Raw genomic sequence first — 16,241 nt, 5'->3', positions numbered from 1 at the left:
CCTCCCCCAAGATAACATATAAAGCAGGGCTCTTTCTGATGCAGTTCCTTTATTATCAGGAAACAGTGTCATTATCAAATTCCTCCCCAAATATAGTTAGACTGTGTACAGCCCCAGCCCATACCTCCCATCCCTGGGGTATTCCAGGGGGCTATGGCTCCTCCTCCTGACTCCTTTGTGGGGATGGAAACCCCTTAGGAAATGTGGATCTGTGCTTCCCCACTCCTTAAGCACTAGAGTTGAGGAACTGTGTCTCCCCAGGCAGGGATCCCAGTAAGACACTCATGTTGCCCACAGCCATGTTGGGGGTCCCAGAAGGAGGTGGGGTATGTTCAGAGCTGTCCCTCTGATCGTGGGAGGGGGGAGGACTCAGCCCCTGGGGCTCATCCAGAATAGCCACAAAGTCCAGCTGAGTGTTGTCGAGATCAAGAGAGTCCAGAGGGTTACACACCTGCCCCTCAGGAGGAGGGTACAAGGCTGGGCCCCCTCCCAGCCTGCCCACCTCAGGATGGCCACAGCTGGGGTTGGTGCCCCCTGCCTTGAGGGGCCCATAGCAAGTGGGCAGTGGGGGCAGAAGTCGGGGTGGTGCTGCTGCCCTGTGGGAAGCCTTGTTTGCCCCTACTGCAAAATTTTCATGGCATGGTGAAAGGGTAGGATAGGAGCCTGACTTGTGATTGGGCAAGTTGGGTACAAAGCCAGGTCCATATGTGGCCACTTGTGCCTTGGCAGGGCTCAGGCTAACCTGGGAACCCCCCAGAAACTTGGGACTCTGGTAGAGAGGGTCCTGGACTGGGGGGTCTCCCCTGCCCCCTCCCTCCCACAGCAGCTCCTGTTGAGACTGAACATAATTACACACAAGCTGCGCCTTGAGCTGTCCTGTAGAATGAGTAGGGCACTCAAAATCCAGGCTGGGCCTGGGTTCTGAAGGAAGATAATCAGGAGGTGGCTGGGTATAGGTGCCTGACTGGGGATACTGGGGAGGGGGAGGCTGGGGGAAGTGGGAGAATAGAGGCTGTGAGCGTGGAGGCCCCTCACTGGGGTGGGCATTGAGGCAGGGTGCCAGTTCTGTGGAGTCAGAACCCACTGGACACCCCTGTTCCGGCTTCACCTGCACTTGTCCATAATGTTCAAGACGAGGACACTGGCCGTAGGCTGCAGCTGGAGGCTTGGGGCCTGGGTACAGCCCAGAGTGGGAAGGGAACTCACCCCATGTTTCTGGGGTGGGTTCAGGATAGGAGACCTGCTGGGGACAGGGGTTGGGGCCGTAGTTGGTAGGCGGACCAGGCCCAAGAGGCAGGGAGCCTGGACCTCTAGCTCCATAAGGCTCAGCTGCTGCCCCCTCAGGTCCCCCATATCCCAGAGTATCAGCAGGTGGGAAGTCCATATAGGGGTTCAGACCACTGCCCATCATGGAGGTCCCAACCTCTGGCTCCTCCCGTAGCCCTCTGGTATCCATGGTGACATTCTCAGTGATGCTGGGGGGCTGTGGTGTGTAGACAGAGGTTGGGAGTTGGGGATCAAAGTTCCGTCCTCCTCCTGCCACTGTGGGGGGTGTGTGGACACAACCCAAGCTCTTGAACCGCTGGACTCTGGCTGGCGCAGGGCGGTCTGCAGCCCGGGCCGGGTCACTGGCCCTCCGGGTGACCCCTACATTGGGGCTGTATCCTGGATACTCAGCTCGGCTTCTCCAGGGAGGTGCAGGAAGACCCCCCATCCGATCCAGGCTGGGTGCTGCAGTGGGTGGGGTACCACCTCCCCTGGCTGAAGCATATCTTGCCCGGAGCAGGTAGTGCTGGGCAGGCGTGAGGCCAGGCAGAGAGGATGCCCCGTTCTCTGGTGGGGAACCAGGGGGGAAAGGGGAAGCCAGGGAGGAGCGGCGGCTGACAGTATAGGCTGAGCTGACGCTGCTGGAGCTGCTGCTGCGGCGGTCAAGAGATACTGGGGGGCCCAGACGGCGAGACCCAGGAGTGCCTGCAAGTGATAGGTAGAAAAGGCCGGGGGGCCAGGGAGCCCTCTAAGTCTCACCCTGCCTCCCCCAAGGGATAGCCTTGTCCTGGAATCCCAAGGAAGGCTCCTTAACTCTAACCACTCAGTTTTGTCTCCTCCTTCACCCATGCCCTTTCTGCTTCTGGGTCACCAGGGATTCAGGGTCGCTGTGAACAGTCCTACAGGTTGTACACTGCACAATCGTAGGGGACAGCATTTGCATCGTAGACTTTGTATGTCACAACAATTTTCTGATAGATGGAAGGAAAGCGTCTTGAGGAAGGAGGACGTTTTTCTAATTGTACAAAGGAGCTGTATAGCAGCCCTGAAGGGTGAAGTCCTCCTTCCAACCCCAGGGAAGGTCCAGGTCCCAGCCTAGCAACCACCCCCAACACCCATCTCTCACCGGTGTGGGTCAAGCTGGGCAGTTTGAGGCCCCGGGGCCCTATTGGTCGGAATTGGTGTAGTTGGTCCAGCCTAAGGTTCTCAAGGCGGCGAAGAGTAGACAGACCAGTGCCAGCAATGCAAGGCCCCTCGTCCAAGCTAGACAGGTCCTCAGTGCTGCCCCCTGCATTTCCAGTCATTTCCACACCACTGTCTGTGTTGGCTGCGCTGCCTGCTGGGGAGTGGTCACTGCTGCAGGACGACTGGGCCCCAGGGCTTGGCTGTGGCTTCTGTGGGGAAGATGAAGATGAGGGCTAAGGGTGGCACCCACCCCCCTTCCCCACAGTTCCCTGAACTTGGTGAGTGGCTAAAGCCTGCGTCCCAGTGACTGCTTAAGGGTATGGAGAGGGCTGAGCAAGTGAAAGACGAGGGCCAAAGATGATGAGAAGAGCCTAGACTACCTTGACTCAAATTTGGGCTCTATGACCTTGAACAATTTCTCTATGCCTGAGTTTCCCTATCTGAAAATGGGGAGAGTAAGTTCCTTTCTCATGAAGTTGTTGTGAGGAGTACGTGAAATTATACAGGCACAAGGCCTAAAATAATATACTAATTCCTATATATGAGTTTGTTGAACCCATGAAGTAGTTAATTACACTAAAATCCCTAGAATTGAGGTAGCCCAAGGAGCAAAACTTGGATAAGAGACTGGGGGACCAGCCACAGAAGAGAGATTTGCACAGTTGGGAGGGGACTAGAAAGATGTCGGCAGGGCAGGTGGGGGTATAGAGGCAGGGGGTTGCCTCACCATGGCACCCTCCGGCACAGCCAGTCTGCTCTCCTCCCTGATGGGGCCTCCGTCCCGCTCCCTCTTGGGCTCCACTGTGGAAAGAGCCGGTGCCCGGGGCAGGGGGCCATCTCCTCGGTGCCGCTTGGTCACGTGGGCGTCAGGACCGTGCACTGTCTTGACATGTTTCCGGAGTGAGCTGGGATCTGTGTAACGTTTGGTGCAGCCAGGGAGCTTACACACATAGGGCTTCTGTTGAATGGAGAGTGAAGACAGCAGGCAAAAGGATCAAAGCGGGAGAATTCAGAAGAAATGGGAAAAAGTGGTGGTAAGTGAGGACGAGGGGGGTCAGGGAGAATGCATAGCACCCAAGGAAATAGGAGAGTAGGGCCCTTGGAGTCAAGGATGAAAGAATCAAGGGGAAGATGAGGAAAACTGACAGCCCAGGGCTGGGAAAGATGAGGGCGTGAACCCAGGTCTGTGAGGCCTCATAAATTCAGGGGTTGAAGGGACCAGGGGGTCTCTTCTAGTTAGAATGTGTCTATTTTAGTTTAGCCCTTTGGCTGGTTAGAGGAGGGGTGGTAAGTGGAAATTCTTGGTTTCAGAAAGACCTTCTTCAGGTGAATTATATGGGTCGGGGGTAGGGGGAACTCACCTCTGTGGAGTGGGTGCTGGGCTAAGGGATTTCTTATGGGGGAACCTCCCCAGTAGGTGGCTTCTTTAAGTGGGGAGGGTCTCTTGAGTGGGGCATTCACCTCATTGGAGTGGGTCCGATTCTGGTGCTTGGCTCGGTCACTGGCATTGCTGAAGGCTTTACTGCAACCCTCGTGTTCACACATGTATGGCTTCTCACCCGTGTGTGACCGCAGATGTGTCTTCAGATTTTCCAGGCGTGAGTATGACTTCCGGCACCCCTCAAACTAGGGGACATGGGGGTCAAAGGATCGCTCTCAGACAGAAGGACATGGAGATTAGTGGAACCCTGAATCTCAAAAGGGACATACATCAGAGAATATAACTCAGGATGGGAGAGCACTGGGGCTTCAGAATTCCCAAAATTCAGGGACAAGGGCAGGCAAGAGCTGGGGGAACAGAAGTAGCTGGAGGAACTCGGCCTGCAGGGACATGGAGCTGAGGCAGCGAGCAGCCCCTGGTCAAACCAGGGCACGTCTCCTGCATGGGGAGCCCAGACTGTCTTAGGAGGGGAGTGTGTATCCTCAGTGCAGGGCTTCCCCATTAGGCAGAGTTCCAGACCCGGTGCCTAGGGCCCACTGTACTTCTAGGGGCCCACAAAAATGTTTTAATTTCTTTTAAAAACAAGGGGAAAAATTAGCTTTTAGGTCCAAGAAAGTGTTCTAATATATAATATCAGTATGTTCATCTTCATACCAACGTAGTCATAAAATACAATTTTTGAATATTTGTTTATGGAGGAAGGGACCTATGGAGGCAAAAGTCAGAGTGGGCCCTGCCTTGGTGGGGAGCCCCGATTTAGAAAGGAGCCCTGAGCTTGGGGAGGGGTTGCCTCACCGTGCACTTATGTGGCTTCTCGCCTGTGTGTCTGCGCATGTGCACCACCAGCATGTACTGGGCTTTGAAGGGCCTCAGCTCCCTGGAGCAGCCCCCCCAGTGGCACACAAACTCCTTCCGCTCTCCGTGGATGTGCTCGCTGTTGATGTGCTGAGGGAGAAGATGCAGAGGTTCTCTGTGGTTCCCTATGCCCCTGAGATCCACAACAGACCTTCCCTGGACCTCCCCACCACACCATATCCCTCCATGGCTTCCCATCATGGGGGAAGAAGAGGCAGGAAGAACATCATAGCCCACAGCTCCGTTCTTCCAAGTTTCTAAAACAAAGCTACACCTCCTGAATTTCTGCCTACCCACTGGGCACCCAACCTCTGACCTCCTGCCCTTAGCCTGATTCCACCATGTCCCACCCAGAACGTCCTACAGGCTCCAGCCAGCACTCCTGTTACCCCCTGCGGCTCACATGCACCAGCTGCTCCTGGGAGTCGAATTCCTGACTGCAGCCATCCCAGCGGCAGTCAGTCTCATACACAGAATCGTGCTCAGGCTTCTCCTCTCTCTCCAGGTCTTCCCGCCCATCCAGCATCCCCAGCAGGGGATCCTAGGGTAGGAGAGAAAATCCTAGTGTCACCTGGGTGACAGCTTTTGTTTCGCTCAGGTTGCAGAGGTGAAGCTCCCCACTCCCCCTTACCTGTGTGCCCGTGGAGTTGGGGCTGCACATATCACCTTCCAAGGGCTCCTCTGGGCGCTTGCTAAGCAGCGCATCCAGCTCAGACTTCAGCTTCCCCGAGGGCAGAGGTGAGGATGGTGAAGGGAGAAGTGAGCAGGAAGAAGGGAGAGCCCAGCCAGGTCTTCCTGCCCTGAGTGCCCCCACCCAAGCATCTGGAACCCCTGGGTTTGGAAGAGACTTCCTCCTTAGACTGCACTGGTGAGTGGGATGGGTGAAAGGTGGGATCTCATTTGGAAGAGACTGATTCAACCCCAAGGAGCGAATCCCAGCACCCACACCCCTTAATTTTTCTGGCACTGAAAACTTTTACGTCCTCTGTTCTTCATTCACCTTTCCTCTGAAAAGTCTACCACCCGCCCACCAGGAACTGAGGGAAATCAGGTGACAATATGAGGACTCTCACCTGGCAAGTTGAGAGGGGTCCCCGGGACTGAGGATGTGGCATCATCCCACCCTGGGTGGGCTCATGGGGACCACAGGGCTGGACCCCGAAGGAAGGCGAGGTCCCTTTTTGGTGATTCATCTGGGGTGAGAATCCCAGAGATGGGCTGAGGAGGAGGAGGAGAGGCAGTTACTTAGGACTATCATCTCAGAAAGCCTCAGGAGTGCTTGAGCTCTTTGGAGGGTTTCTGGAAGACGGTATGGGAAGTGGTTGAGGCAGTCCCAGGGAAGTACTGAGCAGGGCTTCCACGCCTTTGAAGTGATAAGGATTCAAATAGGGTCAGGTGGTTTGGAGGACTTGAGGCTTTTAATGGGGTTTGGTAGGGCCTTTAGGGGCCTCTTAGCCCGAGGCTGTCTGCACCTCATGGTGCCGATGGAGAGGTGACCATAGGAGCCCCCCGGAGATGCACAGCGTGAGTTGATGAAGGCCACGAGGGAGCTGGGTGAGGTGCGGATAACTGTCTGCAGGTCCAGGCTGGCGTCTGACAGAGGTGAGATGGAGAGAGCCCGCTTCTTGGTCAATTTGACTGCACTCCGGGGAGGAGGAAACAGTGGGGCTGGGGCAGGAAACAGGGGAGATAGATACGGTAAAGGAGCATGTCCCCCATGCATGCAGCCCATGGGTCCTGACTCTCAGCCAGAAGAAATGACACCAGACTCTGCCCTGTTGACCCCATCTGTGACCTCTTGATCATGCTCTGATTCCTTGATCCCATCTCCAAGCATTTCCTCTTCCAAAGTAGATGCCCTGCCCTCCAACTTTCTCCCTCAGGACAAGTCCCAAAGAGGCAGAAAGGAAAGAGATGTTGCCCGAAGCCTCACCCTCCGTGCAGCTGCTGGTCTCTCTGGCTGGCCCGTAACTGTGGGGGCCGGACATGAGGGTGGCCTGGTGGCAGAAGGGCAGACCAGGCAGTCCTAGAAAAGAGATACAGCTGGAATGGGGGTTGGGAATGGAGGACACATAAGGTCTCACCTCGAAACCCCAGGTAAGGCCCGATCCCATATTCCAAGCACCAATGACATGGGGCCTCAGATCTTTTTGTATATGGGAAACTGGCATGGGGCCGGCAATAGACGAGGGATCCCTGGGACTGGGTGAGAGATCTGCCAGTCATCAAGGTCCGGGGATCGGTGTACGCACTGACCTTCTGTCCCCATGCTGGGGGCCCCCTGACTGGGGAGGGGCCGGAGACAGCAGGGCTCGCCATAGCTACTGACTGGCGGTGGGGTCATCGAGTTGAACATGGTGTCTCAGAGGAGAGTGTGGGGACACTGCAGGAGGGGAAGGGAGATCTGCAAGTTATAAAGGCAGGAGAGAAATATGGAAGGTCAGGTAACTAAGTCAGGTGCCGAACCCTGGGCAGAGCACCTCCAAGACATCTGCCGTGGGAAATCAAGTTGAAGTGAGCTTCGCTCAGCCAGGGGACGGTAAGGAGAGAAGTCCCATAGAGGTAGAGGCAGTCTTGGGGATCTTTGTGGGAACCAGGTGGGAGCTTTGCCTGGGTGGGGTGTGTGTGTGTGTGTGTGTGTGTGTGTGTGTGTGTGTGTGTGTGTGTTTTATACCATGGGCCCTCTGTTTCGTCTTGTTCTGACCATGGGCCAGCTTTGAGGGGGTGGGATGGGGGAACTCAGGAGGAGGAGTGACTGACCTCAGGCACTGGGCTGGCTGCTCAGCCTGAGCCCCTCTCCCTTTCTTCATTTGTTGCTCGCTGCCTAGGGACAGCCCGTCTACAACCTCTCCAGTGTCCAGCAGAGGGAGCCCTCGCCACAGCCCAGAGAGGCTGACGGGGCCAGGAGGGAGCCCAGAAGATCTGTCCTTTCCTTTCTAAGGCAGAAAACTGGGTGGAAGGGGATAAAGTTTCTGAGGAGAGCCTCCAGGGTCTGTTGGGTACAAAGGATGGAAGCTGGTGTTATTCAGGGGTGGTTTGAATCTGGGCGCCCGCCTAACTCTTTTGGTCTGTTTTGCGGGAACGGGAAAGGGGCTGTGAGGGAAAACTTTGGGAGAATACACAGACACACAGACACACACACACACAAGTCATCCATTGGAGAGGAGTAGTGAGGGAGAAGAGGGTGCCGCTGTCCGCTTTTCTCCTCAAACTCCAGTTTTTACTCCACCCCGGGTTTTCCGGTCTCCCAGGACTGAGGGTGGGGTGGGGCGGGGTAGGGTGGAGAGCGACAGGGAGCGGGCCGGCCGGCGCGGTGGGTGATCCCAGGATGCTGGGATTTAGGGTGAGGGCGGGGGTAAGATGGGGAGCGCAACCCGGACCCCATGACCCAGCCCGAGCCCCGCAGCCTGGGCTGTACTCTTCCTAACTCCTCCTTTACCAGCAGAGATCCGGATCCTGCAACCAAGACCTCCCAACTCGACCTTGGCACTACTTTGGGGGGGGGGCACAGCTGGCTGGCAGCTGGATGGGGGGACACTTCTCCCGCCTCTTTCCTCTATGACTCACCCAGGGGAAGGAGGCGGGGGCTAGCAAACGACCCCCCCAAAACTAAAGAGACTCCCCCAAACATGCCTACTCAGACATCTTCCTGCCCCAGTGCCCAGCCATAGGGGAGGCCGAGATGGAAATTGGGCGACATCCCTCCTCACCCACGCGTGCCACAGCCCACCCACGTCTCCCCTTCACATTAGTGAAAGGAAGATTTCGCCAACTTTTCCAGCTTCAGAAAATTAAGTTTTTCTGGGGTGTGGATGAGAGCGCAGGATGGGGCAGGGAGCTCCAGGGTTCCCTTGCTGGAGCCCTGAATCATCCTCTGTGTCTCCCAATTTTCCAGAGTCCCCCCTCGCACCCCCGCTCCCCAACTCCCAGGAGTCGGCCCCGCCCCCCTTCTCCCGGTCCCGCCTTCCCCGCCCCCGTGCCTCCTCGGCCCACCCAAGTCGCCGCCGCAGGCTCTGGCTGCAGACGGCTCCGCTTCCCCCGCCCGCCCCGGGAGCCCAGTGGAGCGAGCTGCAGCGGAGTGGAGGGAGGGTGGACTGAGAGGCGGGACACATTCTTCCCTCGTCCCCTCAGTGCATCCAGAGAGCTGGCATTGGCGCCCGTGGGGGGGGGGCGCACTGTTGGAGAGTGGGAGACCCCTTGGTGGGGTGAAAAAGAAGAATCCAGAAACTACAGGGAGAGAAAGTGACTAGGGTAAATAAAATAAGGTGTGTCGGGGAGGGGGAGGGGCCAGGACACCTTAGGTTCCCGGGTATCCCAGCTAGCTTCCCAAGGGTTAACCCCTCCAGACCCCCGGGAACCCCCTAGTGACGTCAAAGGCGGGGTCTGTGCTGCCTGGCAGGGGATGCCTGGGAGATAATGGGGGGGTGTCTCTGGACCCCGCCCCCCAAGGAAAACCCACCCTTATTCCGGCCCTTACAACTCCCCCCCCCCCGGGAAACTGCGCTGCCTTCTCCCTCTACTGGACCGTAAAGACCTATCCTACGAAGACCGCAGTTCTCCAGCGCCCTAAAACCTTCAGTCCCCAGTGTCTATAGGATCCCCTTTCCCTAATCCTGTCCCCAAAGCTAGCTGCCCAGGACGGATTGTTTCGGGGTCATGGGGCCTGAAAGAGGCTTCAGAGCGGGGAGCAAGGGCAGGCAGGGTGGTCTGAGCCAGAGGAGGGGCCTCGGTCCCCAGCTCCCGTTCGGGAGGGGGGCCAACGGTGATGCACAGGCAGGCAGTGGCCAGTGGTCCCGCCCCATCCCAGTAGGGGTCTCCCTGTGGCTGGCCCCAGCTGCCCTGGTGGTCCTGAGGTCAGAGGGTCAAGACAAGGTCTCCTCAGCTCCTCCTTAGCACCCTGCCCACAGCCATTGGGACCCAGGAGTCCAAATTCCTTGGGGAGTCTTCCTAGGGCCTAAACTAGAGACTGACTCCACCAGCCCCCTTCCTACTACAGAAGACAATTCTTTTTCCCCCAAATACATGCACCAGCAAGCACATCTGTCACAAGACAGGTCAGAGCTTTAAGCCCAGCCGCCCCCCAGTGGTTTTGTCACCTCACACACCCTATCTAGGAGACTCTCCGTAGCTGTTCCCTCCTTTCAGAAACACTGATGTCTTCCTGCCCTGCGCTCACAATCACACCTGGAGTCCCCTTTCTACCACGCAGACCTCCAGCTAACCGTCCTTCCAACCTCTTCATCCCAACCTCATTAAAGTGAGATGTTCCTAACATGTGGGAGAGGCGGAGACAAACAAAGAGATCCACGGTTGCCTGAGACAGAGACACACAGACTGTCAGAAGAAAAAAAATACAGAGAAAGGGAGATACATTTGAAAAAACTCTCCAAACTTTCTAATATCTTATCCCAGGCTCTCCCACTCTTATTTTGCCTCTATGCCCTAGGTCTCCCGCCTTGGCTGGGCAGTGTCCCTTGCAAGTAGAGCATCCCCTCAGGTCCCTTCCCCCACCGCTCCCAGGTGGTCCCCCTCCTGCCCCCCTTCTCACCTCCGTCTGGGCGCAGGGCTCGGGATGCGCGGTCCAGGGCTGGAGTCTGGGCTGGGGGGTGTGCGGTGGGGAGGGGGGGGCGGACAGGGCTACAGCAGAGCAGCCTCAGGGCCACCCCCACCCCCCAACCTGGCCCCCAGCCCTCCAGCCGGCCCAGCCCGCCGGGCCGCGAGCCGGGACCACCCGCGAGAAGCGCAAACTTTTTTTTCCCTTTTGCAAAAACTTTTTCTCCAGCCGCTGGCGCGCCGCCGCTCTTCCCGCTCGCCCCTCACCTCCCTCCTATTTCCCTCCCTCTTGCCGTTCCGGAGGATGAGGCGGGGTAGCTGGAAGCAAGAGAGGGGGTGCCGGGCTTATTGCACCCCCAGGACCCCCAGGATCCTCCCCCTCCCTTGAGGCACCCTATACTGCCTAACACCCCCCCCCCCCCGCGCTGAACATGCTGCTGGTAGTGGGCAGTAAATCCCGGCGTGGATCCCTGGATCGGCTGCCTACGAAGAGGCCCTGAATCAGAGCCAGAAAAAACAAATTGAGAAATATATTGGGGGGCGGAGGGGTGACGAAAAAACTCACCCGAGAAAAATAATATTGGAAGTAGGGTCGTCGACTTTAGTTGGTGCTAACTGAGCATTCCATAACTATCCTGTAGTTTTTCTGCCGGCCTCACCCTTTGGATAGAACATGAAGGGGTTGGGACAGATTTGGGGTGGAAACAGGATTGGGATAAAGTTGGGTTGGGAGCCCTGGGCGGAAGGTGAGGGGTCCATGGAGCATAAAAGGGAGGAGCAGCGGCTGAGGCTCTGGGTATAGCGCAGGGCCTGTGTTCACAAAGGTGCTAAGGAGCCCTGAGACTGAAGCACTGTTCCCGGAGAACTCCTACTTTCCTTCATCTCGGAGTTCTGGAGACTGGGGCCACCTCTGCACCTCTACGCGGCACTCTCTCTTTCTGCTCTTCAAGGCTGTCTGCTCCCTCTGCTGGTCTTTCTGGCACATGACACCTTCTTCGAGTCTGACTGGAGGCAGGGGAGACTGGGGAAGTGAAGGAGTAGGAGGCTTAGGTCCCCCCACCAAAGCCCAGCTGGGAGCCCATGCAGGGGTTGCATAAGCCCAAAGAAACAGAGGGGCACACCGGCAGAGGCTGCTACTGCAGAGTGGTAGTGTCTGATAGGGGAGTGCCCTGTCCCTTTGGACTTGTGTTGCCATGGTTACCGGATGCAGGGGAAGGGGCAGCTATTTTAATCTCTCTGAACTTTCTTTATGAGAAAGGGGAGAAGGCATGGTGGGGGAAAGGAGCCCCTTCTTTTTCTGTCACCCCTCAGATAGCCCTCCCACATCCTAGCTCTGCTTCCAAGAACCACGCCTCCTTGGGTCTGAAGAGTCAGTCAGTTAACTGTTCAGTGTGAGGGTCAAGGGGAAAGGTGAAGCTAGGAAGAGGTCTGAGGCCTGACAAATATATGTATTAACTGTGGGAGGACAGATAAGGAGCCCTATTTTAGCCTCCCTCCCCCACATGACTTTGACCCAGACAGTTATACCCAGAGGGTCAGGCAAGATCAATGGTAACTGGAGAAGAGACCTTACACATGCCCCTTCCAGGGAGCTCTTTTTTTTTTTTTTTTTAAATTTATTTTTGGCTGTGTTGTGTCTTTATTGCTGCTCTCAGGCTTTCTCTAGTTGCAGCAAGCAGGGGCTACTCTTCGTTGCAGTGCGCGGGCTTCTCATTGCAGTGGCTTCTCTTGTTGCGGAACACATGCTCTAAAAGCGCAGGCTTCAGTAGTTGTGGCACACGGGCTCAGTAGTTGTGGCACGCGGGCTCTAGAGCACAGGATCAGTAGTTGTGGCACACGGGCTTAGCTGCTCTGCGGCATGTGGGATCTTCCCGGGCCCCACGGTATCAAACCCGTGTCCCCTGCATTGGCAGGTGGATTCTTAACCACTGCGCCACCAGGGAAGTCACAGGGGAGCTCTTTAGAGCGCATTGCTTTCTCCTCCCCACCCAGGACTCTAGATCAGCAATTCTCAAACAATTTGGCTTCAATGTCCCTTTATATTCTGAAAAATTACTGAGCTTTTGTTTATGTGATTTATATCAATTTACCATATTAGAAATTAAAACTGAAAAAAAAGTTTGTAACACAAGAATACACAAGCACACATCCCATTAACAAAGATGTCAGAAATGTGATGTAATCTCATGTCCTACAGTCTCTGGAAAACTCCACCGTAGGCTGTGGAGATATTGAAAATTAAAAAGGCATATAACATCTTAGTTTTATTATGAAAATAGTTTTGACTACATGAAAGGGTCTCAGAGACCTCCTGGAGGTTCCCAGGCCACACTCTGAGAACAATTGCTCTGGACCATCATCCCAGCCCTTCTTTATGACTCACACTTGTTGACTTTTTTTTTCCTCATTTTTATTAGGAAAGTATAAACATTTGCCTCCCTGATGGGTCCTGCCCCCCCCCCAAGAAAAACCAGAGAACTTTTCAGGCTCAGCACTCCTCTCTCTGGACTCCCATTTCCGGGGCTCTCCCAAACACCTCCCGTCAGCCCCTTTCCCAGCTCCCTCTTGAGCCTCCCTTCAAGCACTTCCACAGCCCTTACACTTGGCCAGCCTGTTTCCCCCAATCCCAAGCCCAGTGGGCCCTTGGTCTGCTTCTTCCTTCCCTCACTTGAGGACTTTCCTCTGGAGAGACTAAGTGATTTTTCTCTGCCTTCTCCTTCCCACCCTCCCTCCCTCACCTCTGCCATCTTCTCAGATGGCTTAGGGTAGGAAATCATACTTTCTGGGTAGACTCCTTTAGAGGACACACTTTCCCCATCTCCCCACACATCAACCAGCCTGGGATGTGCCAGAGTCTGGACAAGAAAGTGCCCATTTGGGTCCCAGAGGGGTCAACCCATTCATATTGCCAGGTGACCCACTGGATGAAGGTATGGGTCAGGAATCTGATGCCTCCAGACACAGATGCCCTTTGCCTAGGAACCCCTAGTTTGATCTCTTCACTCCAAACCCCCAGGTCCTCTTGCTAGCTGCAGCCACAGGCCTCTACCACCATATCTGGCACATCTGTCTTGACCACGTTGCCATCACGGTCAAGGTAGAGGAGAGAGAGAGGCCTTCGGGCAGTAGGGACACAACAGGAAGTACCCAAGGGCCAAGGGTTGTTGGCCTTGAGGAGGCTGAAGACAGCAGAATGGAAGGAGGCAGCAATGCCTGGGCTGCCAGCCAGGTGCGGGGGACACTGCCCACTGCAGTAATTCAGCTGGTACCCCTCAGGCTGCAGGATCCAGTCCCGCCATCCCAGTTCCTGGAAGTCTACATAATGGTCTCGCCTACAGCATAAGGGGGTCTCAGGCTCACAGCTGGGAGTCCTCCTCCTGGCCCGGCCTGCTCCAGGCTCTTTGGGCCGGGTCTTCAGCTCCAGGAAGGGCCGCTGCTCTCCCGCTGTGTCCAGGAGCTGCTGAGTTTGGGGGGCAGCTGTGCTGTTGCCTTCTAGCGGTCTGCAGTCCAGTTGGAGTTTCAAGACACCAGACTCCTCATGCCTCAAGCCACTAGAGGGCAGAGTCAGGGCGTGCCAGCCCGGGGCCGTCAGTTGGTGCTCAGCCAGGAGGACGTGGGACCCTCGGCGTCTCCTCCTAGGGCCCCATCGGAAAATCCTCAAGGAAAGAGTGCCAGGAAGGGTGGGAAGCACGTGCAGCCAGAGGCGAGCGTGGTACAGGTGGTGGGACCGAGGCGTGGACAGGTAGAAGGTGAGCGTGGAGCTGCAGGTGGAGGTGGAGGAGTCTGCCGGGAAGATGGAGAAGGGACTGAGGACTGCAATCGGAGATGTGCTGTCCCCTGACGCTCCCGCAAGCCCTGCCAGCTGCTCCCCCTAGCTCCCACCTTTAGAGGAAGCAGGGACTCCGAGGCCAGTCCTGCTCCAACTCTTCCTCTTCCTCCTGTGCCGCGCTCCCTCTGCTTCTGCTGTCGCTGTCATTCTCCCCTCCCTTCTCCCTTTCCCCGCCTGCTCTCTGCCTGTCTCTCCCTCACCCACCTGTGATGGCAGCAAAGCTGATGACCTGCTCCCCATTCGCTGGAACCACACTTCCCCGCTGCAGTCTCCGGAGGGCTCTGGTCAGCGCTGCCTGGGGTAGAGGATGAGTTATTATGGGACGACCGGTCAGGTGTAGCCCTTCGAGGATCTGCTGCTTGGCTAGCTCAAGGACCAGAGCTCTTTCTGCTTGGGGTGCCAGTGTGGGGCCTCCACAGGAGGGACACACAGACCCTGCCCTCTGTGCCCACACCAGTGCCCACAGCAGCACCAGCTGGAGCTGGACATCAGAGAGTCCCATGCTCCTGGTGAATGGCCCTGGGTCAGTCGGGAGCCTCGGATGGCTGTAGCTCCTTCTGTTGAGTCTGGTTGCGTGGAGGCCAATGAGGGCACGGCAGCAGCAGACAGCAGTGCCACACCTACCCTTGGCCAAGGGTAGAGCCACCTGTCTTCTGTTGCCTGGGACTCAGGAAGGCAGACAGTGGACGCTCCGATGGGTAGCTATGTTCAGTGTAGTCTGCCAGTTTGACCCTCACAGCTCATGTCTGGCTACTGACTGGGGCCTCTCTAGAGCCAGCAGCCTAGGGCTCCCTCACCTAGTGGTCAGCAGGCAGACCTACCCTCTGAGCCCCAGGATTGGCCAACTGTGCTGCCCATCAGGTCCCTGCAGGGGGTGGAGGTTCCCCCCTGGAGCTCAGGTTTCACCATCTGGCCCTGGTCACGGAGCTTGAGGCAGGGGTATGGGGGTGGGGGGGCTATGTGGACACGCATGATGCAAGAAGGAGGATGATTTCACATGCTCAGTCCCCAAGGTCTGGGGCTCGGGGGAGGGAACTCCATACGAGCAAGGTGGGAAGGGCAGTTTCCCCCATACCTACAGTCTGTCTAGCTTGCCCATCCACCACTGCTGCAGCAGTTTCCATGAGGCAGCTGGGAATCCCAGTGGTTATTTCTCTGGGCTGGAAGGTGAACTCTGGTCTTTTTATTTCTAGCAATGGGGCTGGGACAGTGGTGAGAGGCTGGGGGTGGGAGGAACGGAGTCCTCTTGCCCAGGCCAAGGTGGCAGTGCCACGGGGCACAGAAGTCACCCCCTGACCTTGCCTGTGCTGACCGCCCAGAGTCCAGTTGGACTGGAGCACAGTGTGGACGAGGGCTGGAGCATTGGTGTGTGGGGGGGAGTAGCATGTTACTGTGATGTCTGGGGAAACCTAGAGAGGTGGGGGTAGTGGTGATGCAATCTTACAGCAGGGCAGAGTCCATCAAGGATGGCAGAGGGGCATGGGAGTTGGAAGGGCCTGTCCCCAGCTGCTGGTTCTCTTTCAGGGCACTGTAAGAACTGCCCAGATTTGGGATATCCTAGAAGTGCTGCCAGCCTCTGTTCATGGTGGTGGGAAATGGAAGGTTTATGGACTTTTTCTTTTTAATTAATTAATTTATTTTTGGCTGCATGAGGTCTTCATTGCTGCGTGAGGAGGCTACTCTTCATTGCAGTGCACAGGCTTCCCATTGCGGTGGCTTCTCTTGTCGCCAAGCACGGGCTCTAGGCACGCGGGCTTCGTAGTTGTGGTGCACGGGCTTAGATGCTCGGCGGCATGTGGCATCTTCCCGGACCAGGGATTGAACCCGTGTCCCCTGCACTGGCAGGCGGATTCTCAACCACCGTGCCACCAGGAAGCCCAGGTTTATGGACTTTTAAGAACAAAGCATGACCAGTACAGCAACCTTAGTCCCAGCCCCAGCCCTCCTTACCACACTGCTCGCTGGCTTTAAATGGCCTAACCAAGGCCTCATGCCAGCCTTTCTCCCTGTGCTCAAGTCTCTTCAAGAAGCTGGGAGGAAGTGAGTGTGATTTGGAAATGTGCCCCTATTCCAATTTATTAGTCTCCCCACTATTCAGCCAGTGGGGGCTGT

At 56.5% G+C, this 16,241-nt stretch overlaps 2 protein-coding genes across 3 annotated transcripts; both read right to left on the bottom strand.

Moving 5' to 3' along the window:
• Positions 1 to 38: 38 nt before the first annotated feature.
• On the bottom strand, positions 39 to 10,681 carry GLI1 (GLI family zinc finger 1). 2 transcript variants are annotated; one of them, XM_067697075.1, is made up of 12 exons: positions 10,296 to 10,681; positions 7,004 to 7,130; positions 6,681 to 6,773; positions 6,220 to 6,415; positions 5,821 to 5,965; positions 5,379 to 5,468; positions 5,151 to 5,288; positions 4,688 to 4,837; positions 3,913 to 4,077; positions 3,179 to 3,409; positions 2,393 to 2,660; positions 39 to 1,971 (listed from the first exon to the last, which is right to left on the bottom strand). In XM_067697075.1, exons 2-12 carry the CDS (start codon positions 7,101 to 7,103, stop codon positions 227 to 229), a joined length of 3,321 nt encoding a protein of 1,106 aa, XP_067553176.1. In that variant the 5' UTR covers positions 7,104 to 7,130; positions 10,296 to 10,681; the 3' UTR covers positions 39 to 226. The 2 variants fall into 2 exon arrangements, with proteins under 2 accessions (XP_067553176.1, XP_067553175.1); XM_067697074.1 differs by lacking the exon at positions 10,296 to 10,681 and adding an exon at positions 7,508 to 7,735.
• A 1,874-nt stretch (positions 10,682 to 12,555) lies between these two features.
• INHBE (inhibin subunit beta E) lies at positions 12,556 to 14,959 on the bottom strand. The gene is made up of 2 exons (XM_067698677.1): positions 14,334 to 14,959; positions 12,556 to 14,083 (listed from the first exon to the last, which is right to left on the bottom strand). The coding sequence occupies exons 1-2, from the start codon at positions 14,629 to 14,631 to the stop codon at positions 13,326 to 13,328; spliced, it is 1,056 nt and encodes a 351-aa protein (XP_067554778.1). The 5' UTR covers positions 14,632 to 14,959; the 3' UTR covers positions 12,556 to 13,325.
• Positions 14,960 to 16,241: the final 1,282 nt, after the last annotated feature.

Source organism: Pseudorca crassidens, chromosome 11 (assembly GCF_039906515.1).
Source record: "Pseudorca crassidens isolate mPseCra1 chromosome 11, mPseCra1.hap1, whole genome shotgun sequence".
Lineage (NCBI taxonomy): Eukaryota > Metazoa > Chordata > Mammalia > Artiodactyla > Delphinidae > Pseudorca > Pseudorca crassidens.
This window is presented reverse-complemented; position numbering and strand designations above follow the sequence as displayed.

Excerpts from the sequence above, each read along its gene's own strand:
- GLI1 (XM_067697075.1), bottom strand. The coding sequence starts at position 7,103 with ATGTTCAACTCGATGACCCCACCGCCAGTCAGTAGCTATGGCGAGCCC. Across the intron at positions 6,774-7,003 it reads CCCCAGCATGGGGACAGAAG|GACTGCCTGGTCTGCCCTTC; the intron begins GTCAGTGCGTAC and ends TCTCTTTTCTAG. Across the intron at positions 5,289-5,378 it reads CCAACTCCACGGGCACACAG|GATCCCCTGCTGGGGATGCT; the intron begins GTAAGGGGGAGT and ends CTCCTACCCTAG.
- INHBE (XM_067698677.1), bottom strand. The coding sequence starts at position 14,631 with ATGGGACTCTCTGATGTCCAGCTCCAGCTGGTGCTGCTGTGGGCACTG. Across the intron at positions 14,084-14,333 it reads CAGCTTTGCTGCCATCACAG|ACTCCTCCACCTCCACCTGC; the intron begins GTGGGTGAGGGA and ends TCTTCCCGGCAG.